Genomic DNA, 26,409 nt, shown 5'->3' with positions numbered 1-26,409 from the left:
ACTAAGTTTATATTTTTCTTCTTAACAATGGCCAGTCAAGAAATACAGGAACAACTGCAACAACTCTTGGCTGCAAATGCAGCGCTACAAAAACAACTTGAAGGAAATGAGAGAGAAACAAAAGTTTGTAGAGTTACAGTCAAATTGCCTACATTTTGGGCTGACAAACCAGCTGTTTGGTTTGCTCAAATTGAAGCTCAATTCCAAATTGCCAATATTGTGACAGATACTACTAAATATAATTATGTTGTAGGTCACCTTGACCAAAGAATAGCTGGAGAGGTTGAAGACATAATAACAAACCCACCAACTGAAGAAAAATATGAAAAATTAAAAAGCATACTTATTCAGCGCCTTTCTGTATCACAAGAAAAAAGAGTTCGACAACTTCTGAGTGATGAAGAACTTGGGGATAGAAAACCATCACAGTTCCTCCGACACCTACGCTCTCTTGCAGGAAGCACACTCACAGACGACAATATTATACGCCAACTTTGGTTACGCCGCTTGCCTCATCAGGCTCAAGCTATACTGGCAGCACAGGCTGACCTTGGCCTTGACAAATTGTCAGAACTAGCCGACAAAATTCTTGAGTTGGCCCAAACTCCCCCTATGGTATGTTCAACCGCAACATCTTCGAACAGTTTAACCCTTGGTTCATTAGCCAAACAACTAGAAGAGATCAGTAGCCAAGTTGCTGCCCTATCTAGGCGACAGAGCCGCCCTTATCGTGACAGATCATCATCTCGCGGCCCTAAAATTTGTTGGTATCATCGGAGGTGGGGCAATAATGCAACTAAATGTGTAACTCCTTGCACCTGGAAGGCGGAAAACCCAAACAGCAGTCAGTAATGGCGGCAACTGATTGCCATAGTATTGGCCGCCGCCTGTTTGTCATTGACCAAGTGACCAAGCACCGTTTTTTAATCGACACTGGATCAGACCTATGTTGTTTCCCCCATCACTGGTTACCAGTAAAGCGAAAGGCTACCAAATACGACTTAAGCGCTGCCAATGGTAGTTGCATTCGGACTTTCGGCACAATTAATTTAAATCTAAACTTCGGGCTACGCCGTAACTTTGTCTGGAAATTTGTCATAGCCGACGTTAACTCTGCAATTATCGGATCTGATTTTTTAGCGTTTTACAATCTTTTACCGGATTGCAGAAATGAAAGGATAGTTGATGGGACCACAGGACTATCATCAATTGCCTCAACCACTGATATTGATCAACCAAGTGTTCGAGCAGTTGCATCTGGAAAGGTCATTTTTACTGAATTATTAGCAGAATTTCCAGACATTACACGACCACCAGGGCTGCCTCGAGTCGTTAAGCACCATACGGTCCATTTCATCAAAACAACGGATGGGCCTCCGATTGCCTGCCGTCCCCGCCGCTTAGCCCCTCAGAAACTAGTTGCAGCTAAGAAAGAGTTCGAGGATATGGTGCAATCTGGTACAGCTCGACCATCCAAAAGTGCCTGGTCATCACCACTGCATATGACAATTAAAAAAGACGACACCTGGCGTCCATGCGGCGATTACCGGGCCCTAAACGCCAGAACAGTTCCAGATAGGTACCCCGTGCGCCATATTCACGATTTTGCTCATAACCTCTCTGGTTCAAAAGTTTTCAGCACCATCGATTTAGTAAAAGCTTATCACCAGATACCGATCGCTGAGGAGGACGTGCCGAAGACAGCAATTGTTACACCGTTTGGCCTCTTCGAATTCCCATTCATGACTTTTGGGCTTCGAAACGCGGGACAGACATTCCAGCGATTTATTGATGAGGTCACACGGGGTCTTGATTTCTGTTTTCCCTACGTTGATGACATCCTCGTTCATTCAGCTGATGAGAATCTTCATCTGAAACACCTTCGAACCCTCTTCGAACGTCTACAAGAATACGGAGTTGTAATTAACCCCTCCAAATGTACTCTGGGAGTAGATGAAGTTAACTTCTTGGGCTATCACATAAACAGTGAAGGGACACGCCCTCCTCAGGCTCGCATCCAAGTCTTATTGGACTTTCCACCTCCTGAGACGGTACAAGGTATGCGCCGATTTCTCGGTATGCTGAACTACTACCGGCGTTTTGTTCCACATGCTGCTCAGTTTCAGGCACCGCTAATTGAGACTCTCGTAGCAACAAAGAGCAAGGGTGCCAGGCCATTTCCTTGATCCCCAGAGCTACTTCAGCAATTTGAAGCCTGCAAGCAAAGCTTGTCCTCGGCGACGCTATTACAACATCCTGTGAGTAATTCTAGTTTAGGTCTGTTCACGGATGCCTCCAGTGTTCATATTGGGTCTTGCCTTCAGCAAAAGGTAAATGGTAAGTGGTTTCCGCTATCTTTTTTTAGTAAGAAACTCACACCCCAGCAAAGACAGTGGCCGACTTACTACAGAGAATTATTACCGGTATACGAAAGTGTTCAACATTTTCGATATATTTTCGATATATTTTTCGATATATTTTATATTTTAGATTTACAAACCACTCTTATATGCTTTCTTACAGAGACGCGAGAAGCTGCCACCTCCTCAGTTAAACCAGTTGTTTTTTATAAGCCAATTGACGACTGACATACAGTATATTAAGGGCGAGGACAATATCGTTGCTGACACAATGTCACGCATCGATATCAACGCCATCGCGCTGGATCAAGATCACGATGCACTCGCGAAGTCTCAGGCTACAGATTCTGAATTGAAAAATCTGTTACAAAATGGCTCTAGCTTGAGCCTAACTAAAATCAGCCCTCCAGAAGCGAAATCGGCAATTTATTGTGACGTTTCTACAGGTAAGCCACGTCCGTATTTGACCCCTTCCTTTCGAAGAACCGCGTTCAACCAACTGCACAACTTGAGTCATCCTGGTATCCGTGCTACCACACGCCTCGTGTCAGAACGTTTCGTTTGGCCATCGATGAAAAGGGACTGCCGTATTTGGTCTCGAAGCTGTGACGCATGTCAACGTAGCAAAGTTTCAAGACACAACTCGGCTCCTACTGGAAACTTTAACACACCATCCGGTCGCTTCATGCACGTGCATATAGACATTGTAGGGCCATTACCGGTTTGCAACGAATACCGATATTGTTTGACGGCAATTGATAGGGTTTCCAGGTGGCCAGAGGTGTGGCCTATGCGCACCATCACGGCAGAGGAAGTGGTGGAAACTTTTACCAGGGAGTGGATTTCCCGTTTTGGAGTACCGTCAATAATCACAACAGACCAAGGATCCCAATTTGAATCCGATTTGTTTAACCGGCTGCTGCTTCGATTCGCCACCAAGCGTATAAGGACTACCTCATATCATCCCTGCGCAAACGGAATGATTGAACGTGTCCATAGACAGCTCAAGGCGGCATTAATATGCCATCAAGATTCATGGGTAAGATCCCTTCCCATGGTTTTGCTGGGAATGCGGTCAGCCTTTAAAGAAGATTTGGAAGCCACAGTCGCAGAAACGGTGTACGGTGAACCTTTAAGACTCCCTGGAGAGCTGTTAATAGCTTCCTCGTCAATAGAAAAAATTGAGGATGCCACCGACTTTGTGGTACAATTGCGTAACAAAATGTCATCTATACGCCCAGTGCCTGCTTCTCGACATTGTAAAAACTCTCCATTTATATTCAAGGAATTGGAAAGCGCTTCTCATGTTTTCCTGAGAGACGATACCATCCGCAGGGCATTGCAGCCGCCATATACAGGTCCATATAGAGTATTAGAACGCTCCCCTGATGGGAAAACGTTCACACTGTCCATAAAAAATAACAAAGTTGTCGTGAGTGTAGACAGACTTAAGCCGGCTTTCATAGATCACATTGATGATGAACGGAAGCAAGCCGAGCCTTTGTCTTGTCAGCAAAATCAAGCCTTACGACCAATGGATCTGGAAAATCCGCCGCTGTTGCCGCTGTCAATTCCAATAAAAATTCAAGGTGAGAAAACAAAAGAGCCTTATACCACACGCTCAGGCAGACGTGTCAGATTTAAAAAAATTACTGATTTATAAGAACTACTTGTATCTTGTTACCTGTTGTTACCTATCGTTACCTTATACTTGTTACTTGTTACCTGTAATTTTCACTTATAATTCTTCGTTTTATACAATTATTCTTGTAATACATTCGCACGTATACCTAATTATGCGTAATATTAAGAGTATAGTGACAATTTTGATTAAGGGCTCTCAACTAGCGTATCTTTCTCCGTGGGGGTGTGGTGTGGTGAATGGTTTTTCACACAGAGATTAACAACGGGAGACGTCCGGAAGAAAAGAAAGACAGGCTGTCAGATTGAGAAAAAAATGTCATGAGATAAAAATTTGTGTTTTACGTTTTTAAAAGGTTCAAAGGATAAAAACCAATTGATTGTTAATGTATACGATTTTAAGGTGCGTGTGGAATAAATAAGTGCTTCCTATACTGCAGTTTGAGTTTAATCCGCAACGACGACAGTTGACAACATATTTCCTAAAAACCATTGCGGACTATATCAATTTTTTTTTATATTTCATTTTCATCAACATTCCGAGTCATTCGCCGTGTCATAAATTGGATTCTAACGAAATTGGATGATGTTATCAAGTGGCCTCAGATTAAAAATAAGATTACTAACGATATAAACAAAATTTCGATCAATGCCAACTTTAAGAAAAAACACTTGTCAATTTTCTGTCACTGAGTTGGTATCGCGCAGTACTTTTGAGAGTGCTCGATTGTGCGAAGCGTTGCTGTAGTTGGAACATTCAACGTTGAGCATTATGTCGCATAATGCGCTCTAGTGCTGTAATTGGAAAACCACCAGAATGAACAGACACCTCTACCGTTTGGTCTAAAGGCCAAGTTTCAAAGGCCGTTTGGTCTAGATACCAGGCCATAAACTACAACAAAAACCTCTACCATCAAGTACGTCAATGACATGTCAACTTTGACGTCTACCATGACAATTTCTCTAATTTGTATGAAAACTTTAAAAAAATATGTATCGTACGTAAACCGTGAATTTCCGCTATTTGAAAATTTGTAATAAAAATTCTATTTGTACGTACTCAATAAAAAAAATGAACTTCCAAATCGATGGACCATAATGGAAGTTTTATCTTTTTAAATTCTTGACTTATGTTTTGTTGTTAAAATGCGTAAATATACTCGTCGAAAGCCAGAAAGCGAACTGATAGTAGACGCTCTCGACTTATGTAGATTGTGCCTTCAGAAACCTCAGGAGGCCATTCCCATTTTCGAAGGCACCAACAATATTTGTGGAACACTGTCCCTGAGAATCATGATGTGTGTAGGCCTTGAGGTAAATATTGAAAACATTATTTCATTTTCAGTAAAGTCTTATCAAATTTAACGAGTGGCTAATGTGCTTTGGTTTTAATACTTAATGCATACAATTTATGATTACAAAACCAGATTAAGAATAATTTTTTTCTGTAAATTCTATGTTCCCTATTGTCAATATGCTTGCTGAAAGCCTACATAATATTAGACAGTTACAAGTGTTTACAGGTACATTTTATGAAAGGTAGCAGCTATAGCCACATCACTATAGCTGCTACCTTTCATAAAATGGTTAATGTTTCAGTTTGAATTCATAATAATTGTCTCATGTTTCAAACCAATACATGAGTGCATCTCTACAGAAACTTACTAAAAATTTAAAACAAGAAGACTATGACCAATCTGTTTGACTATTAATCCCAACAGAAATATGATTTGAATATTTTTCTTTCAGTTAACACACGAGAATTGTCTACCAAATGTAATTTGTACTGGCTGCTTTGAAGAACTAAATAGATGTTATACATTCAGAAAAAAATGTGAAGTCTCATATCAAAAACTCAAATCACATTTACAAGCGGTCAAAGAAAAGGAATGTTTAAACCAGACAATGCAGCAAGCTGTTAAAGATGATGTGAATTTAAATAAAAATGTAATTAATAATCATATAAATAAAGATAATGGATATGCTGTGTTAAGTCATGATCAGTTAACATCAGACTTGCAAATATGCAATGGGGTTATCGAAGTGAATAGTGATGCTACTATGGTACGTAACATTTTCAAATGTGTGCTGTTTTAAGAACTTTCCAAACACAATAGTATGATTGCTGTTGGATTTAAGATATTAATACTGAATATGCCAAGGCTGAATTAAATCACTAATAATATTTTCTTTGCATTCCTAAACATAATTAAAGCTATTAGGACCTAGAATAAGTTCCCAATGTTTCTTCAAAGTTGGCAGTTGCAGTACTCCATGAATTCTATCTTAAATTTTAGTGTATGGTGGCTCACTTTGGTGTAAACAAATAAATTTTTTCATAGTTCTGAATATGTCTACTTTTGTGCCAAATAAAGTGTATTTATGTGTTGTATTCTGTGACTGGCGATGAAACGTGGATACACTACGATAATCTAACGTGTAGAAAATCATGGGGTAAGCCTGGCTATGCATCAACATCGTCTACAAAACCAAATATCCATGGCTTGAAGCTTCTCTGTATTTGGTGATACCAGGAAGGTGTAATTTATTACGCGCTACTCAAACCGAATGAGACTATCCCGGGGGATCGTTATCAACATCAATTGATGTGTTTAACACGAGCCTTAAAAGAGAAACAGCCACTATACAAGCAGAAACATGATAAAATGATTTTTGTACATGACAATGTTCGGCCTCATGTTGCAAAACCTACCTGGAATCGCTTTACTGGAAGTTCTATCCCACCTGTGGATTAACCTGACATAGTCCCCTCTGATTGTGACCTATTCAGTTTGATGGCACATGGCCTAGTTGACCAGCGCTATCATTTGTATGAAGAAGCTAAAAAAAAGGAATAGCCTCAAAAGATACATTCTTACGCTATTTTTAATTAAAATTTATTAAAATTTATTTTCTATTTTTAGTTGGATTTTCTATAAAAGTGTATTTTGTTAGTTTTTTTAAAAGTTTTTCCGACGCAGAATTCATATACTGCCGGAAAGATGGGAGCAAGTAGTCGCTAGCGATGTGCAATACCTACTTTGAATATAATATGTTTGTTCCTTTTAATGTAAATAAAGTTTTATTTTGAAAAAGAAACAGCGAGAACTTATTCAAGGTCCTAATACTTTAATAGCTTAATTTTGTGTGTTTAATGTCATTATAATATTTTAATGTGTTATGTAATTTTAATTTCATATCATTCAAATCATTTTTCAGAATGAGCAAAGTATATTTCAAGATGGAAAACGTTTTGGTGAAACAGACGATGTATTGCAGGTAAATATATATTTAAAACTAGTGAGCACTTGAACCCCATTATATCAATGTAAAATTTCAATACTCAAAGATTTTGCTTACATGATAAAAACTTGCCTATTTTCGCCAAATATTTTGGATAAGGGTGAGAGGGATCTATTGAGTACCATTCCATCTTATTTAAGAAGTCATTCCAGTAATTAATAAAAAATATAAACTTGTCTGTAATGTCTTCTGATGCCCCACCGAATTTTGTTGTAATACAATTGGGTGTTCTAATTCTACATACCAGCACCATACTATTTTCTTTTTTAATCATATCATCATGTTTTTTAAGCTTCATAATTATTCCTAGGGAATGTTTTAAACCCTCATGGCTAGTACTTAGTACTTATTGCTGCCATCACATCAACATCCTAGCTTGAAGAATAGAAAAGCAGCTCTTTCAGTGCCAAGTTATCTTCAATGTGGTGTTTTGTGGTGACTGGCAATGTTTGGACCCAATGTCCAAATTTTCGACCCAAGTTTCCAATATTTGCCTCACACCAAATTAACTGTGGTCACATGTACAGCATCATGGTAAAGTTTCTTTGTATATTTCCAGGAAGCAAGAAATACAGAGATCACACCAGATATATCATCATTCTTATCAACATTACTAGTACAAGTTGGAGTGCTATCCCAGCAAGATGATATGTATGTATTTATGGACTCGAGTATAAACAATTTGCAGCTGTCCACGGGCGATGGAAAGACTGTATCGTTAGAACTAGTAGAAGAAGATGAGGTGATTGCATTTTTTATATGATAATAGACTGTTTATTAATCAGAACATATGATTCTGGTCTCAAATCATGGCCCTCTAAACTGCGGTTACTACTTCCAGTACAACTTCCTATGAGCAGGAACATTATTATGAGTAAGCAAGATGACAAACATGTAGATTTTTTTAATTTTTTTTATTGCTTAGATGTGTGGACGAGCTCACAGCCCACCTGGTGTTAAGTGCAATACAAAGCTTCCTTCACTAACCATCCGAACTGAATTCTTTGTAACAATTTAGTTATACTATAAAAAAATTAATTTAAGGAAGAAAAGGAACCTGTTAAAGAAACAGATCCCGTGTTAAATGAAGAAAACACAAATGTTATTACTTCGACTGATACAGCGAACGTTAGCCAACCTTTGAATCAAAAACTACCAAGCAGCGAGAATCAGAGCAAAGGACAGTAAGTACACTTACAACAATAATAAAAACAATAGGAACTAGAACCGATCTTAATTATAAAAAATTAAAAATAAAACGCAATATACAGGGTGTCGCAAAAAAAGGTATATCAAGCCGAAAACTGTAGATAATGTTCTATTAGAATAGTCCAAGTAGAAGAAATGTTAGAGAGTAAATAATTTCGGAAGAAATATTTTTCTACCAACCGTACCTTACATTTCACGGTACCGTAATATAATGGGTAATATCAAGCGATTTTCTTACTTTTTCTTTCATTATTTTTATTGCTTAGATGAGTAGACAAGCTCAAGGCCGACTTGAGGCTTTTTTTTTTCGGGCCGGAGGCTGAACCTCCTACGAGGTCCCCGCGCCTAGAGGGCACGCGGGGTATATGGGATTTGACGATCTTCAGGTGTTGGGAGCAGACCGTGGGCCCAAGGAATTTTAGGGCCCTACCCACTAAACGACTCCCCTGCACTCTTACACCCGACGTCCGATCTCCGTCCGGGGTTAGAACCCAGTCAGAGTAGGGGAGTTCCCGCAGTCAACGACCGTTTTTAAAACAACTTTTTTGTCTTTCGCCGTAAGAAGTTTAAAATTTGTTTCGAGAATTTGAGCATGATGGACCTAGTAATACGATTGAATTTTTTGTCCTGTTCACTCTTTGAAGTGAGTTGAACGAATCCGTTATTGATTATCTCTTTGAGACGTGTTTAACCGAATGAACGGCCAAACCATACTTTTTTTGCATAAATGCAAGACCGTCATCGAACAATTAAAACAATTAATTAATTAATTAGTTTTGCTATGAAAGTCCTAATTCTAATTTATATATTTTTTTACATTCTTAAAATGATCTTCACTGTTGTAGCCACGTTACGGCTTGATTTACCCATTGTGGAATACCCTGTGTAATATAGATGAATATGCATTTTTTTTCAGTTTTCGTGAATCATAGACAAAATTATGCCTCGTGCCTTCGTTTTTCGCACGTGCAATGTTGTGACGGCTGTGTAGTGTTTGTTAGGAGAGTGTGTTGCGGCATAATACGCACGTGCAATGTTGTGACGGCTGTGTCGTGTGTGTCAGGGGAGTGTGTTGCGACGTAATGTGCACGTGAAATGTTATGACGACTGTGTCGTGTGTGTCAGGAGAGTGTGTTGCGACATAATGCGCACGTGCAATGTTATGGCGGCTGTGTCGTGTTGTCAGGGGAGTGTGGTGCGGTGTTATGCGCACGTGCAATGTTGTGACGGCTGTGTCGTGTGTGTCATGGGAGCGTGATGCGGCGTCATGGGCACGTGCAACGTTGTGATGGCTGTGTCGTGTTTGTTAGGGGCGCGTGGTGCGGCGCGTGCGGCAAGCGGCTGTCGTCCCGCGGCGCGCTGCGGCGACACGCGCACGTGCACACGGTGGAGCGGCCGCACGCCTGCTCCGTGTGCGGCCGGACCTTCGCGCAACGCTCCGTGCTTCAGAGACACAAACTAGTACATCTAGGTCTGACTCCTCTTTATTACTCGTGGTAGGACCTCTTGTGAGTCCGCACAGGTAGGTACCACCGCCCTGCCTATTTCTGCCGCGAAGCAGTAATGCGTTTCGGTTCGAAGGGTGGGGCAGCCGTTGTAATTATACTGAGACCTTAGAACTTATATCTCAAGGAGGGTGGCGCATTTACGTTTAAGATGGGCCTATGGGCTCCAGTAGCCACTTAATACCAGTAAGGCTGTGAGCTCGTCCACCCATCTAAGCAATAAAAAAAATCGGTGCACCTAGAACCGTGCCACTCGAAGTACCGCTCGAAGTCTTTACTGTGTGCTGTAGCGGCTGTCCTTCAAACTGTAACGCATGATAGCGTCGCGATAGAACTAGACAAGATTGCGGCCCGTGGTCAGCTGCAGGTTTATTAAACGCTTATCAAACAATATCCGCATTAATTTTCATAGTAAAACCGACAACGCTTACTAGGTAAATTTATTTAAAAAAAGTTCATAATGTTTCATGCATCGTATAATCAGTGTTTTTTTTTCGGTCCTTCCCCCTCCTGTTCACCGTCAGGTATATTGCTTGTACTTCGCTTGCAAAAGTTAGAACTACAGACAAGTAAGAACAACATCTCTAAGGCTTCGTCAAACAGAACGCGTATTTAGCGCGCGTCAGAGCGCTGAACTGACGGCGCGCTATGACGCCGAGATGTGTTGTACTGTTATGGTAATATACTGTCGAACAGACCGCCAGTGTTATAAGTACGCAACGCTGTGTCGCGGCGTTAGGACGTTTTGACGTTAGGCGTTGTAATTTCTTACAAATTATATTTAACGTCCGAGTCAATGTGTATTAAAATTCTGGATAATGCCCGAAAAATTGCTAAAATTAGTTAGAAAATACCCGTGCTTATACAATACCATATCTGAGTCACTCGACATCTTAATAATTTTAAATTTTCAGACTGCTTTAGAAAGGCACTATGATTTAAGTCGACTATTATCAAAGCCGGCAATCTGACTTTTGAACAATTCTTGGTAAATCAGAAAAACGAATTATTGACTTTGTATTCCATTGGCAGTCACAAAACTCTTCGGAACGACATCTTAGATAAATAACAGGTTAACTATTAACCTTTATTTAATGCAGGTTTTGAACCGTATTCTTTGAAGGAGACGATTATATTCAATTCAATCTGTATTCACATATCAATAACATTTTTTTGTCCAAATGCACAGATTGCCACCTTTGATAATAGACGACTCATTTGGCGGATGTTACGTTGCGTCAAGGAGCGTTGGGTTCGTCTAGTCAATTTGTGTGACATGAAAAGAGCGCGACGTTAAAACGCAGCGCTAAGTACCCGTTCTGTTTGACGAAGCCTTTAACCTTGCAAGTGACGTCGGCGACTAGTAGTAAGGCCACGGCGCGGCGGCTGTTGACTGTGCGGTGTCGTGCCCACAGAGCAGCGCCCGTTCCAGTGCGAGTGGTGCGCCAAGAGCTTCACGCAGCGCTCGGCCCTGGCGGCGCACCGCCGCGCGCACGAGCCGCCCCACGCGCGCGCCCTGCACCTGCACCGCTGCGCGCACTGCACCAAGCTCTTCCTGCACTCCTCCAGTACGTACCCACGCCCCGCCTAGTTCTCCGTGAAGCAGTAATGCGTTTCGCTTAGAAGGGTGGGGCAGCCGTAGTAACTACACTGAGACCTTAGAACTTATATCTCAAGGTGGGTGACGCATTTACGTTGTAGATGTCTATGGGCTCCAGTAACCACTTAACACCAGATGGGCTGTGAGCTCGTCCACCCATTAAAGCAATAAAAAAAAATAGCTCCCTACTCCAAGTGCGCTAAGCGGCTACCGGAGCCCATCAATAACGTAAATGCCACTCAGGCACGTTGAGTGGTCAGTTCAAAGTTTCAGCTATATTGCATAACTAGCGACCCGCCCTCGCTTCGCTTCGGAAAGATTAAAACACACATGAAACAAAAAAAAAATTATAAAAAAATAAATAAAAAAAGGAGCCTATGTTCATCAGGGACAATGCCGGCTTCTAATGGAAAAAGAATTTTTCAAATCGGTCCAGTAGTTTCGGAGCCTATTCGAAACAAACAAACAAACAAATCTTTCCTCTTTATAATATTAGTATAGACAATTGTCCAGGACTGCTTCGTGACTGTGCTAGACGAGGTGGTGGTAATTTCCGTGCAGGCTCACAATACGCCAATCTATACATATATGTCGCAGAATGGGCCTTCATTATTTCTTGGCATATTGAGTGTATAGTGGGTAGTCAGAAACAATAACAGTTCCGAGATGTCTCCTTTCCTTAAGTCAAGCAACGAATGTGCCTCGATTCAACCCGAACGATAACACCACGACTCTGCCGAAGCACACCTCCCGAAGTGAGCCGATATTTGACGAATAGTTGCGGCTCACATCCACTAGGTGGCGCGCTCTCACTTCGTTTGTCGCGTCCGAATGCGACATCTTATTAAATTTCAATTAAGCATACTATACGCAGCTACTATTAAAACCGTTTATATATGAGAAATCCGACCGTGTGTCTCTTGATTGAAACATTAAAATGATGTGATCTGTAACTCGAGTGCATAAGGTTGACAATGCTTTCCTCCCCGAGGTCTGAGTCGGCACATGCTGACGCACAGCGGCCGCGTGTACGAGTGCGGCGGCTGCGGCCGACAGTTCAACGACAAGAGCTCCCTGCTGCGGCACCTCAAGACCGCCAGCCACCGAGACCAGCCCGCCGCGACGTAGGCAGGGCGTGACGCCGGTGGGGCGTGACGCTGGCGGGGCGTGACGCCGGCGGGACGTGACACCGGAGGGGCGTGACACCGGAGGGGCGTGACGCCGGCGGGGCGTGACACCGGAGGGGCGTGACGCCGGCGGGGCGTGACACCGGAGGGGCGTGACGCCTGCGGGGAATGGCGCTGCGTGTCGCTAGCGGGGCGTGACGCTGGCGCGGCGTGACGCTCATGTCGGAGTTGTGACGTAGTGCTCTATTGAACGTTCGTTCAAGAGATTAGTTTCCTAACGTTCTCAGATGATCAAGACAATGTGCAATAAGTGCAATTTCAAGACGCTATAGCTGAAGAATCTATACAGAATTATGTTCCTGAAGCTGACTAGTTAAATAAATATATTTGTTATCGTATCTGGCCACCATCAATAACTATCACACGTTGCAATTTTTTCTACAAATTTCCTATTCAGCTTATATTTTATTTCTTTACTAAACCTTAAAACAAGTACATAACAATTAAATTACAAAATATGTAATATAAATACGAAATATATAGTCTCGGATTGTTTCTCTATCTATGTCCAGTACGTCAAGCACGATAATCTATCGAATTTGTAATGTAAATGTATCGAGTCCTCGATACGAAAACAGATCATTACATTAGATCAATAGTTCCCAGACTTATTTTGTCTATTGCCTACTTTGAGAATAATTTTTTTTTTATCGTCCCCATTTTTCCAACTACTTCAAAACCACTATAGCGAGAGCTCAATCGGTGCCTAAGACTCTTCCTAGATAAAATTACAAATCGCCTCCCAAGCCTCTACACAACGCCCCCATTTTTTTCTTGGTCTCTTACTGCCCCCCTTTAGGCCTGCAGCGCCCACAAGGGTGCCCACTTTGGGAAAAGCATTAGATGGTAGTACTCGATAGCCAGCTAGCCTTCGAGGTTTACGTTACCGTATGTCAAAACAATTTTTGTGATCTCAATTATAAGTTTCGAGTTTCGAGAACGTGACCATTTGATTGCGAAACGAAAATTTAATTATATTTACGGCCGGTTGGGGCGCTTTTTAAATCCTATACATTCTTTCTCGATACGAATATTTTTTCGATAGTCATTCGTGCCGCTCTGGCCTCTACGAGTAGTATGCACAATAGATGAAGAAGTCAGGGACCGGTAACCGTGTGCTCCGTCGGCACAGATAATGCCAACAACTTCACTGCCACTAGTGGTTGGTCGATATCGATAGTTGGATATATCGACACTTTGATATACCGTTATCGAAAAATAGGCTTTAAAAGTACAAGATGGTTTTTGAATTTTGTTATTTTAATAGGAATAGCTAACAACTAGCCAATTTTGTATTTAATTCCCCTTGAAATACACAATTAAATCAAATCGAGTAATGGAAATGATTCAAATCTGTTAAACAAAAGACAATCTAACAATGATTGATTAATGATTGCTGGTAGCAATTGGTGTTTTTATTTATTTATTGCATAGATTGGTGGACGAGCTCACAGCCCAGCTGGTGTTAAGTGGTTACCGGGGCCCACAGACATCTACAAGTTAAATGCCGCCACTTACCTTGAGATATGAGTTCTAAGGTCTCAGTATAGGAACAACGGCTGGCCCACCCTTCATACCGAAACGGACTTTATTGCTTCAGGGCTGAAATAGGCAGGGTAGTGAACAATGGCGGATCCAGGGGGGGGTCATGGGGGTCATGACCACCCCCTGAGCTGGTTCCAGGACTTAGGTGGACCACTAATTGAATATAATGATTTTATTTATATATTTTGTCACCGTACAGATTTTATGTAACTACATACCTTCAATATTTAATTAATTTAATATAATATAATAACTTTATATAATGGCAAACGTTTGGGAAGGAACGCATCTAAATTTGACTATGTGACCCCCCCTCCTGGCGCCAAAGCTGGATCCGCCCTTGGTAGTGAAACCTACCTGTGCGGACTGACAAGAGGTCCTACCACCAGTAAAAATATATTATATTGCTCTCCTTAGTTCTACCCGCCTTAATAATTAACTTTTAAATTTTGTACGTACATACGTTGTGCACGTCGTATCTGTGAAAATTCTCGAATAAACTACAAATTTAATAATATACATACAAATTGACTTTCAAAAGCTTTGATTGAGAAATGTTTTTCAATGTTATGATAAATTAAAATGTGTTAAAATGTACATAATATATTTGTTTGTGGTGTCGTTATTGCTGTCTCTAATAGGGGTAGGTCCCCTCAGAATAATATTTTGATAATTATGTAAAACCGAAGTGTCTTCAGTACAATCCAGAAAAATAAATTATTATGTATTCATACTTTATAGTTGAGGCACAGTTTTTGATTTTAGACTCAAATATACGTATTATTATAATAATTATTGACTTAAGGCGACTCATCCGCCACTACTTGGACAACCGCCTTATAATCGCTGTCGCTTGTGATTTAGGCCATCATCCATTATTGTTGTTCAAAACACGTTCGGGAATACTTCGACAATCTTGGAAACTGCGGGCAGTACATATTCATACTCACTGTGTTACCCATCCTTCGTGTCAGTGCCTAACCAATACAGTGTGCTTAGTGCGAGTTTTTGAAGATATATTTCTTTAGGCGCGTTATGAAAAATTTATGAGAGTGAAATTATACGATGCGCGCGCACCGTGACACAAAATTAACAGAATGAAGTTGCCCACTAAATCGCTCATTACAATACGACCGACGTAACTTGGCGAGTCTGAATATAGCCGCAGGTGAACTTTCCGAACCGTAGTGAGAATTACCGAATTTATACGATGTCAAGAAAAGGGATGTCCAATATGTGTGTTTGAGGATGTTGTTTAATCGATTTTTTTTCAAATTTATTAAATTTTAAATAAAAAAAAGAAATAAATTTAATAAAAATAAAGTATAACTTCTTACGCGCGTACATAAGTACACGCATCCTTTTTTTTAACGTTCTCGATAGCGTAAAAGTTCGCTCATATTTGTATGGAATGGGATCGTTTGCCTAAGTTTGCCGCTAGGGGCGCTGTTCCAACTGCATACAAAATTGGGCTAACCTTTACGCTATCGAGAACGTTAAGAAACTGGCACTAAGCACACAGTTAGTGAAGTAGCACTACTACTGCTGCTCCTACAGAGTAATTGTAAGGCGGTTGCCCAAGTAGTGGCGGATAAGTGAGTCGCCACAAACTAATAGAGTTACAATAATTTGAAATATACAACATCTGTAAGTGTTTTATTGTTAACTAGCTGACCCGGCAGACTTCGTAGTGCCTCAATCCATAAATAAAAGACCTAAACTTTTGTATAAAGTAAACTTAAAACAAACAAAAGGAATCCGTCCGACGGGGGACACAATAAAGGAAAAGCAAAATTGTTATTTTTATTTCATTCCGAGCATTTTCATATTTATCTACCTTTTAAACCTTCTCTGGACTTCCACAAATAATTCAAGACCAAAATTAGCCAAATGGGTCTAGCCGTTCTCGAGTTTTAGCGAGACTAACGAACAGCAATTCATTTTTATATATATAGATAGCTAGATATAGGTGAATGAGATATTATTAATGTTGTATGTGTATGTTGTTTAATGTTGATTTATGACATTTCGAATATGCAAACGAAGAGTTAATGTTGTTTTTAAATGAAATGTAATGCAAACGAATTGAGTAGAAATGTTGCAATAATCAAGAGTATATTTAAATATAAATTGTGTTTTATTATTGTTTTTGTTATGTGCCCACTGCGACCCTTGCGTCTGTTGTATTCGTCCAGGTCCAAACCCAGCATGAACTAGACTACCCATGACTTCTCGAGGTGGAGTATGTTCTTTGAGTTTTAATTGCTGCTGAAGGCGCAAGAGCCACGCAATCTGCGAAGTTTTCTGGTCTTTCTCCTATATTGAAATGTCAGGGCCAGAGATGAAACGGCGATGGTTTTATCATTCACCAGTGTGCTTAATGCGAGTTTTTTAACCTCTCAATCGCCTAAAACGAAATTTGTATGCAGTTGGAACAGCGCCCCTAGCGGCAAATAAGTCAAAAAACTTATTAAGCACACAGATGCTTTTTTTCCTACCTAAGCTGAGAGCCTTGAGAGGTTATTTCAGCGTAGCCTTAACTAGTAGGTGAGCTCACGGGGCTCAAACCTGACGACGTTGCTAACACGAACCTTGGCCGTGCTTCGCAGAATCTACCACCGGATCTGAAAGGCGACCCACTAAGATCCGGCGAGAAACTCAGTGGGTTGTGTCTGTGGGTTAATTTACGCGTCGAGCCCTTCGTCGTAAGCGACGGGTTCGACGAGAACGATGACCGGAGTACTAAAACACGATGCCGATGCTTAAAACGAAATTTTATAACTATTGTTAATCAATCTGCATAAACTCTCTCGAGCGTGAAGATTCAAAAGTTTGCAGTTTCGGAGGAGGTTTGGAGATAATGGTTTTATATTTTCTCAATCCAAACAACATTAAACACAACATATTATATGGGTGGGACGCCCTGAGTACAACGTGTATTTAATTATTTCTTTTACCATAAAATATTTTCGTTGTTTCCATATATTGGAAACAAGTTAAAAAACTTGTCAACTTCTAACGCGAAATAAATAATTGTTAAAAATCTTGAAATAAAACGCCTTTTATTTTACTTAAACATTTTATTGAAAAAAAAGAATGATCGAAGGCAACATGGTATTTATTTAATTTAGCGAGTAATGACAAGGGGTGAGCTAACGTGGCGAGCCACCACGGCCCGCGGCGAACGGATGGCACTTACGGTCACACGGCACGTCTGCCACACGGGACACCAACAACTAAACGCCACCGCTTCAATGGAATGCCTTGTAAACTTAAAATTAACATTTAAAAATCCTATACTCTTTCTATTTCGGATTTTGTTCAAAGCGGACGCGAGACGCTCACGTCACGCAGAAGTTATATAGTAGTACTAAAGGAGAAAACGAATATTGGGAAATATTAAATTACACTTGAAGCTCCTATCTCCTACAATCTATAATATAAATGATTATAAAAATAAATTAAGGGGCGACCCTCCCCTCCCTCTCACCCTCCACTCGCTGCGACGCCAACGACGAATTGAGCAACAACATTTACAAGTTAAATTATTCACCCGACAAAAAAATAAGTGTAATAAAAAAAATTTTTTAGGAAAAAATTAATAGTTTTCCCATTAATGGAAAACTACCCTCTTGAATTATTTTGACGTGAAATATATTCTTAATATGGAAAATACAGTAAATATTGGAGTGTTTGTAATGTAATATTTGTGTCGGCGCTGAAACAGATGATGCTGTAGGCAGGTCCGTCGGCGTCCCAGCGCGCGCGACACAAACAACCGCGTATCAAGTAAATAAACAACAAAACTATCATTTTATCATTAATTAATTAATTAATAATAATAATAATCGTATCTCTAACGCGAAATCAAATGATGCTTTGAAAACACACGATATACAAAAGTCAATTTAGAATTAATACAAAACTAAGTACAGTAACGTTGCGAGATGTGTTTACGTTTGTGTGTGTTGATCGCAGCAGCCGACCGTGACAATGACAGTGTCGACGCTGTGCGGACAATGAGCGGACTACCCTCAAGTTACCCCCCCACTAACCGGAATTAGGATGTTATTTACAAATCACAAACGAAACCGTCTCGGCACTCTCCCGATTCAGTGTTGCCACGTACATCACGTTGGGTCATTGATTTTCTGAATGTATTTATTTTATTTGGAAAAAAATCTAAACTTTGCCCTTTACTCATTATTATAGACTTTATTAAATTATTCGGTTATAGCACATGGTCTAAAATAATTAATCACTATTAAGTAAATAATAAAATCAATATTTACATTTAACAGTCAACTTCGGTAACTTTGACTGCATCGCGTTGTGACATCGACAGTTGGAAATTAAACTTGTGTGTCTGGCCGCACCAATGTATGGTTTTTTTAGATTTATTTAATTAATAAATGATGTGAATTAACAATATGAATCTAATGCCGCGAGTACATTAAAAAGCCAAAAGTTATATTAAAAGTTCAGAGTCTCCCGATGAATCATCTCTGTGAATAGTAAACATGTACTCGATTCAACTTCGAACTGTCAATGTTGCCGGAGAGAAACCAAAGTTTCCAAGATTGTCTGTGATAGTCTCTACTTTTCCTCTTTAGCCCGACGAGTCCTTCTAACACGTAAGCACCACGGCATTCAATTCAACCAACCAATTTTGAAGAGTGTTAAAGCAAAGATATTTAGTGACATTTAGACAAGGCACCTGATCATTTATATCTCAAACTATGAAAGTATTTCGAATACACAGTATTTGCCACGTTCTCTTTGTTTTAATTTGGTTCACTCAATTTAAATAATGTGAATTGTGAAATGATCTATTTTGCTAACACTCCTCGTTTAACTAGTTGACAATCTCGCGTGACAACAACAATGTTGCCAGGACGGTGTATAAAAATATATAATAACTTTTATAATATACTACTCTTAATATACGTGTGCTCTGTGCTCGCACACCCACATTACTCCTACCCATTTACATGAAACACACGGATCTATGGGAATCATTTTTGTTTGGTACCGATCGTCATCAGTGTTATTAACAATGTCAGTAACACTGATGTCGGGATGCTAACTTTACGTACAGACTTTTAAGCCTAAACTAGTAATTCAATTGTATCTTTCTCTTTTTCTAATGGACATTCGTTAAATCTAGACTAGGCCTGGTGTGAAGTCCGTGCACACATTCCCCAATACTATATGTTACATACGAATACATGAGCTTACAAGCAGTACGGCCACCGGACTCTGCACGTCGACATGCTGGGAGCTAACGGAGCTGCTACGGGAAGAGTTTACTTTTGGTAAGATAATTTATTTTGAATACGTTGTGACACTTTACAGTGTTGCCAGTTTAAAGAATTACTGCTATGAACAGTAGTTTTTTTTAAAAAAGTACAAAATTTGTGTATTTTATATACGCTACATTATTTAATTTACACACCCGAGCTCGAAGATACGAACTGCTCTTAGTCACTGTTCCTATTAATTAATACTGAATGACAATTTGGAAAATACTAAAATATCGTTACAATTTACTATCGATTGTACAAAAATCGATATTCAGTTTATTTTGAGCGCGATTCTGTGATTTATGTGTCGTGTGCAGGTCAGCTCCCTACAGTCAGCGCCGGCGACGTTAAGTTACATGTTCTCGAACTGGTCGACGCGACGTTTGGTGTTGCCCTTGCGGATCTCGCGGAGCGTCTTGTACTTGTCTCGTCCCTGGCGGACGTTCTCGCGGTGGATCTTGTCCATGGCCGTCTCTTTAGTTTCGTCGCGGGACTGCGCGAGGTCTTGTTTCAGCGCCTGTTGAAAAGATACCGAGATATTATATAATATACTCCATAATTACAAAAAAAATAATTGATAAATTAATTTTATTGTTTTTTTAAAAGGCTCGTCGTGTGCTCACTGATCGAGAAAAATTTAATTTTAATCTTTTCACAAAATGCAATTTTCAAACACTCACGGTGTGGAGTCGAGCAATTGTTTGAGCGATATATTTTTGTTGTTTAATTCAGTTAAAGTTAACAAATATATAGCACAAATCCATCTACCCTACCATTTCAAAATAAGTTTATTCTAGACCTTATCCTTTAATATCTCTAAGTTTTAAAATAATACGAGTATAGTTTGTATGGCTAAACTCTGTCACACTTGCAGTGAGATGCTGTTGAATATAGGTTGGCAGCTCGTTGCCGCGGTGCAGCGTGAGAGCACTGTTAGTTACCTTGAGCTGGTTGTGTAGCCGCTCGTTCTTCTCGGCCAAGGTGGTCCTGGCCTCGACCGGGTCGACGAGGTCGTCGGGCGCCTGGTGCAGGTCTCCGCCGCCGGACTCCTCGCCGTGGTCGGAGCCGTCGTCCACCCCGCCGTCCTCAGCCACGTGGTGGTGCTGCGGGGTGGTGGCGGCCGCCAGGAGCGCCGCGGCCTCGTCCTGCTTGCGCCGGGCCTCCTCCACCTCGTCCTGCAGGCGCCGCGTCTCCGAGTCCTTGAGCTCGACTTCGGTTTGAATGCGTTGTACTTCCTCTTGTTTAGTGCGGATTTCCTCTTCTAACTTGGCACGTTCTGCTGCTTCCATATTCTATAACAAAATTATGTACATTATTATTATTTTTATTACTTAGGTGAGTGGACGAGCTCACAGCCCACATGGTGTTAAGTGGTTACTGGAGCCCATAGACATCTACAACGTAAATGCGCCACCCACCTTGAGATATAAATTCTAAGGTTTCAGTATAGTTACAACGGCTGCCCCACCCTTCAAACCGAAACGCAGTACTGCTTCACGGCAGAAATAGACAGGGTGGTGGTACCTACCCGTGCGGACTCACAAGAGGTCCTACCACCAGTAAATAAAAAGTACAAAAAAGTAAACAAGATATTATATTACAATATCAATACATATTGTCATTTTCATTCCCCAATTTTCTAAAGTTGACACAGAGAAGGGATGAACGAATTCATAGACAAATTTCAGTCATGTAATTTAATTGTATTTAAAACTAAGCGATCCTATAAACTACTCTTTGGAAGTCACAACACAAGTCATTTGTTTCTTGAACGAATATTGTTTGGAACCGAACAGGGCGAACGCTCATTATTAAAAATATGTTCTACTGGATTTCTCCTCGTTATAAATTTATAACATTTTACCTCACTTAATTATGTAAATGAATTACTTTATACAGTGAATAAGCTGGTTTTTTTTTCAGCGTGGGCAGGCGTCCCACTAGATGGGCCGACGATCTATTGAGGTTCGCGGGGATCCGCTGGATGCAAGCAGCGCAGGACCGGTCTTTGTGACGAGGCTTGGGGTAGGCCTATGTCCAGCAGTGGACGTCTGTGGGCTGTTTTTTATTAAACAAGTAAATTACCTTGGTCTCCTCGAGTCTCTGCATCATGTCGTGCAGCTCTCCCTGTCTCCGCTCCAGCTCCTCCTTGGCGGCCTGCAACTGCTTGAGCTGTTCCTCCAAGCGCCGGATCATGTCCTGGGCCTCGAGCAAGTTGGCCTGCATCATACAATAAACATTTGTCAATTGTGTCCTCGGCCGTAGCGATACTGCGTTTTGATTCTAAAGAAACTAAAGAGATTGGCGACTGTTTGAATTCGAAACGTCAAAAGTGTCAACGAGCGACGTCCACTATGACAAAAAATTTATCTAATATTTAAAAAAAAAAAGACATGGACGCTGAGTTTCTTGCCAATTCTTCTCAGGACGGAGGCTAGTTTTTGTGAATTGGCGGTAGTTCTTTTTGACGTTCAACAAGTATGTACTTTCATTTATGTTGAATAATTTGTTTTTGATTTGATTTGACACTTTCCCCTTTTCAATTCCAGCCGCCAAGGGCGACACATCGATTTCATATTTCATATATCTTTTTATTTGTCACTTAAAGACTAATAAAGTTATCAAAACCAAAAAATACAGTCCACTCTCATTTACCACAACGCAACAGCGACGTCCTTAATATCGATACTTATCGATAACGCTGCAATAGTGTTTCGATAGCGATACATCTCTAGTTCCGGGGAGGGGAGCACAACTGTCAATATTTGCGCGTAATTAGCAGGTCGACATACTCTGATGAGCACAGCACTAACCTGTGACCGCTCCATCTCTTCCTGCATCTGCCGCAGCCGGTCTTCGTACTCCTGTTGCTTCTTCTCGGCACGCTCACGCGCGGCTATCTCCAACTGGAGCTTCTTTCTGCAAACAAGAGGAAGCTTTGCATTAGTGGATGAGCTCACACTTGGTGTTAAGTGGTTACTGGAGCCCATAGACATCTACAACGTAAATGCGCCACCCACCTTGATATATTATAAGTTCTAAGGTCTCAAGTATAGTTACAATGGCTGCTCCACCCTTCGAACCGAAACGCATTACTGCTTCGCGGCAGAAACAGGCAGGGTGGTGGTACCTACCCGTGCGGACTCACAAGAGGTTCTATCACCAGGTTTACAATCAGAGACGGCTTTACCTATGGTGCAGGGTTTGGGCGCAGCGGTGTCACTTTCAATGAACCTGCTACATTCGTATCAATTCCATTTTAACTGAGCCTTTACTTTAGGGCGTTAGGGTAATGATTGCACATGGGCCCTACATTGGCTAGAGACGACTTTGATTACAGTTCGTCTCTCCAGCTGTTTGCCTGACGAATTCTTAGTGGATAGCAGTGATTGGATTACAAAAGCTGGATGGAGAAGCCGAGCAGATGGAGTCGTGCTCAGTGGCGTGCAATTGGAGAGGTTTCTGCCTAGCAGCGGATTGCTGCAGGTTTTTTTTTTATTGTCTTTGTAGGCTGACGAGCGTGCGGCCTATCTGATGGTGAGCGGTTACCGTCGCCCATGGACTTCAGCAATGCCAGGGGCAGAAGCAAGCCGCTGCTTACCGGTTGATGATGTATGCCAGCGGTCGGGGAACTTTTTTTAATTATTACCCCAAAATATTTTTGTTTAAGTCGATATTAACCCATGGCGAAGAAAAAAAAAAACCAAATCGCTTCTATTTTGGCATCTTTCACATTATAACCTTCATGATAATATTGAAAAAAAAAAAAAAATCCTTTCCTTTCATTTAGTTTCATCGAGTTAGTAATCACAACGATCAAGTTTCATTTTTACTCCCAAAATTTCATTCTACCCCATTGGGGTAATTTACCCCGGTTCCCCGACCGCTGATGGAGTGAGTATAGATCACCTCTGCGCCTGCTTGGCGAGCTTCTCCTCTCGCGCCTGCGCCTTCATCTGCTGCACGTCGATGGTGTCGGGCTTGCGGCGGCGCATGTACAGCTCGTGGTTGCCCATGCACAGCGCGAGGATGCGCTTGTTGACGCGGACGCGCGGCGCGAAGAACACGAAGTCGGGCGCCTTCTTGTCGATCGGCTTGATGATGAACTTGCGGTCGTTGAACGAGATGTTCCGGATTTCAGACCAGGGGAACCCGATTTTCGGGGTCAATCTGAAAATTTTATTTCAATTAGTTAGGTACAAGATTCAATATTTTCGAAATTACAAATGAAAAATTTGATTTTTTTTTAAATACAGGATGTTACTTTTTTTATTTTACAGATTTCGTTATTGTTATATGTCTATTAACTTTGATTTTTACTTTAAAAAAAGGATTGTCAATGCAATAGTAGTAAAAAGTGAATACAATCATGCATTGCATAAAAGATTTTTTTTTCTCTATAAAACTTTTTAAGACTGAAATGTTAATAAAGAATGGGTTGCATTAAAAATGTACATTAAGTACACTTTATTTAATTCAGTATATTTAAAATGACAAAATATTTACTGTAATTTGTGCTGACCAGTGGAAGTATCGTGGAAGTTACGTCAATCACAATCAAAACAAATACACTTGTAGTCAACAGAATATTAAACGACGCATATCTACAGGGTGTACACTTACTTGTCATCCTTCTCATAGATATTGAGCCCGAGGGCATCAACACCGAGCCATAGCTCTGTATTTTTCTTGTTGCGGATCTCGAAGTAGTTGACGCCGTACATCTCCAGGTCCTGAGCAATCTTCAGGTACTCCATCATGGCGTCTTCGCGGAGCATCTCGCGGTGTTCCTGCCACCAGTTAGTGATGCTCTGCTCCCATTCCTCGCGGGACATCTGGTGAGAGAAACAGTTCCTCAAGGTATTTTTTTTTATTGCTTAGATAGGTGGACGAGCTCACAGCCCACCTGGTGTTAAGTGGTTACTGGAACCCATAGACATTTACAACGTAAATGCGCCACGCACCTTGAACACGCACGCACGTTTTCGTAGTAAATCATTAATATGACAAGAGCGCCCTGGAATTATTATCCCAAGAGTGTCCCAGAGGCATGACTATTACGAATGTCGTGTGGAGGCTTTTAAGTCCTTAGGTAGATCCTTCATTACTGTTACGTGTAGCTTCTTCTGCCACTATTAAGTTCTAAATGGAATTTTCATTACAATTGTTTCTCAACCATTGTGATCCAATATCATCATCAACCTATAACAATCCACTGCTGGACATAAGTCTCTCCAATTGCACGACACTAAGCACGACTCTCCATGGGCTCGGCTACTCCATCCAGCTTTTTGAATCCAATAACTGCTATCCAATAAGGATTCGTCAGGCAAACAGCCGGAGAGACGAATTGTAATCAAAGTCGTCTCTAGCCAATGTAGGGCCCGTGTACAATCATTACCCTAGCGCCCTAAAGTAAGCGCTCGGTTAATATTGAATAGGTACGAATGTTTCTTGAAAGTGACACCGCTACGCCCAAACCCTGCACGATAGGTAAAGCCGTCTCTGATTGTAAACCTGGTGATAGGACCCCTCACTCACTCCACACCCACTCACTCCGCAACACAAAGTTTACTGGTGGTAGGACCTCTTGTGAATCCGCGCGGGTAGGTACCACCGCCCTGCCTATTTCTGCCGTGAAGCAGTAATGCGTTTTGGTTTGAAGGGCGGGGCAGCCGTTGTAACTATACTTGAGACCTTCTAACTCACATCTCAAAGTGGATGGCGGCATTTGCGTTGTAGATGTCTATGGGCTCCGGTAAGCACTTAACACCAGGTGGACTGTGAGCTGGTCCACCCATCGAAGCAAAAAATAAAAAAAATCCTAATGAAACTGAAAAAGCTAATAATAATGATGATCTTATGACAGCTTACCTTGTGTTGGTCGGTCACTCTTTGAGGAAGTAAACGGTCATTGGCCAGGAATCCCGGCCCGTGCAGAGCGGGATTGTGTTCTCCGTGTCTGGCTTGGACCGCGTACGAAGCCAACAACACCGAGGTCTCCGGAGGGCAGTATATTTCATCGGATAAAATCGCGTTTTTCACCTAAAAACCGAAAAAACACAGGTTATAATTACGACAACTTATCGAAGTGAAGACTTCTTAAACTGCCGTTGGGATTTGAAACGAAAAATCGACACTGAAAAGAGACACTGAAAGAGAGAGAGAGAGAAGTATACATACCTCTATATCATTTAGCGTACGAGAGATAAAATATATATTGCATACTTCTAGTTTTTTGGGCATGTATTGGATGAAGGGTAATGCCATTCAGTTTCAAATACAACAGGCAATTGTCCGATGGTTGAAAAAAAAAAAAACAGTGTTGCCAACAAGCACGGACTTGAAACATGATCCACCTGACAGTGCAGTAATACGACAAAACAGATAGCTATAGGACTTATTCACAATTTCTGTTGTCTGAAGAAGACCAATGTTAGCGCCAATTCTAGTCTGACTAATTTTATAGTTGAACACAAAGCACTGCCACTGTTCTTTGTGAAGCAATGCGTTCCGGCTTGAAGGCTATATCTATACTAATCTATACTAATATTATAAAGAGGAAAGATTTGTTTGTTTGTTTGTATTGAATAGGCTCCGAAACTACTGAATTGATATGAAAAATTCTTTCACTGTCTGGAAGCTACACTATTCCCGAGTGACATAGGCTATAATATTTTTTGAAAAAAAAATTGGGATCCTTACTACTAAAACTCCAATAATGTAACCCAAAGTGTAAATAATTTACCTAAAATA

The 26,409-nt window shown here is 40.9% G+C and overlaps 2 protein-coding genes across 5 annotated transcripts in view; one reads left to right on the top strand and one right to left on the bottom strand.

The window, feature by feature from the left end:
* The first annotated feature begins 4,699 nt into the window (after positions 1 to 4,699).
* LOC101738544 (zinc finger and BTB domain-containing protein 17) lies at positions 4,700 to 16,480 on the top strand. Of its 2 annotated transcripts, none has more exons than XM_012694769.4 (8): positions 4,700 to 5,315; positions 5,751 to 6,065; positions 7,221 to 7,280; positions 7,864 to 8,046; positions 8,349 to 8,488; positions 9,824 to 9,984; positions 11,439 to 11,586; positions 12,610 to 16,480. In XM_012694769.4, exons 1-8 carry the CDS (start codon positions 5,148 to 5,150, stop codon positions 12,755 to 12,757), a joined length of 1,323 nt encoding a protein of 440 aa, XP_012550223.1. In that variant the 5' UTR covers positions 4,700 to 5,147; the 3' UTR covers positions 12,758 to 16,480. The 2 variants fall into 2 exon arrangements, with proteins under 2 accessions (XP_012550223.1, XP_004931265.1); XM_004931208.5 differs by having other exon boundaries at positions 4,778 to 5,315; positions 11,434 to 11,586.
* A 930-nt stretch (positions 16,481 to 17,410) lies between these two features.
* Positions 17,411 to 26,409, bottom strand: part of LOC101741026 (moesin/ezrin/radixin homolog 1) — a 70,855-nt gene continuing 61,856 nt past the window's right edge. For all 3 annotated transcript variants that reach the window (XM_004931148.5, XM_062670252.1, XM_004931147.5), the window contains 7 exons: positions 25,528 to 25,698; positions 24,277 to 24,488; positions 23,563 to 23,823; positions 22,467 to 22,572; positions 21,739 to 21,873; positions 20,595 to 20,945; positions 17,411 to 20,170 (listed from right to left, as the gene is read on the bottom strand). In XM_004931148.5, the coding sequence (XP_004931205.1) occupies positions 20,006 to 20,170; positions 20,595 to 20,945; positions 21,739 to 21,873; positions 22,467 to 22,572; positions 23,563 to 23,823; positions 24,277 to 24,488; positions 25,528 to 25,698 (1,401 nt within the window). In that variant the 3' untranslated portion in view covers positions 17,411 to 20,005. The remainder of the gene's footprint in view (positions 20,171 to 20,594; positions 20,946 to 21,738; positions 21,874 to 22,466; positions 22,573 to 23,562; positions 23,824 to 24,276; positions 24,489 to 25,527; positions 25,699 to 26,409) is intronic.

This window comes from Bombyx mori, chromosome 9 (assembly GCF_030269925.1).
Source record: "Bombyx mori chromosome 9, ASM3026992v2".
Lineage (NCBI taxonomy): Eukaryota > Metazoa > Arthropoda > Insecta > Lepidoptera > Bombycidae > Bombyx > Bombyx mori.
The sequence above is the reverse complement of the archived record's forward strand: the minus strand, read 5'-3'. Positions and strand labels throughout refer to the sequence as shown.

What these genes read in the sequence shown, in the direction of transcription:
- LOC101738544 (XM_012694769.4), top strand. Translation starts at nt 5,148, where the DNA reads ATGCGTAAATATACTCGTCGAAAGCCAGAAAGCGAACTGATAGTAGAC. An exon ending in AAACAGACGATGTATTGCAG is followed by an intron (nt 7,281 to 7,863) that starts GTAAATATATAT and finishes GTATATTTCCAG; the next exon opens with GAAGCAAGAAATACAGAGAT. An exon ending in GCTCTTCCTGCACTCCTCCA is followed by an intron (nt 11,587 to 12,609) that starts GTACGTACCCAC and finishes TTCCTCCCCGAG; the next exon opens with GTCTGAGTCGGCACATGCTG.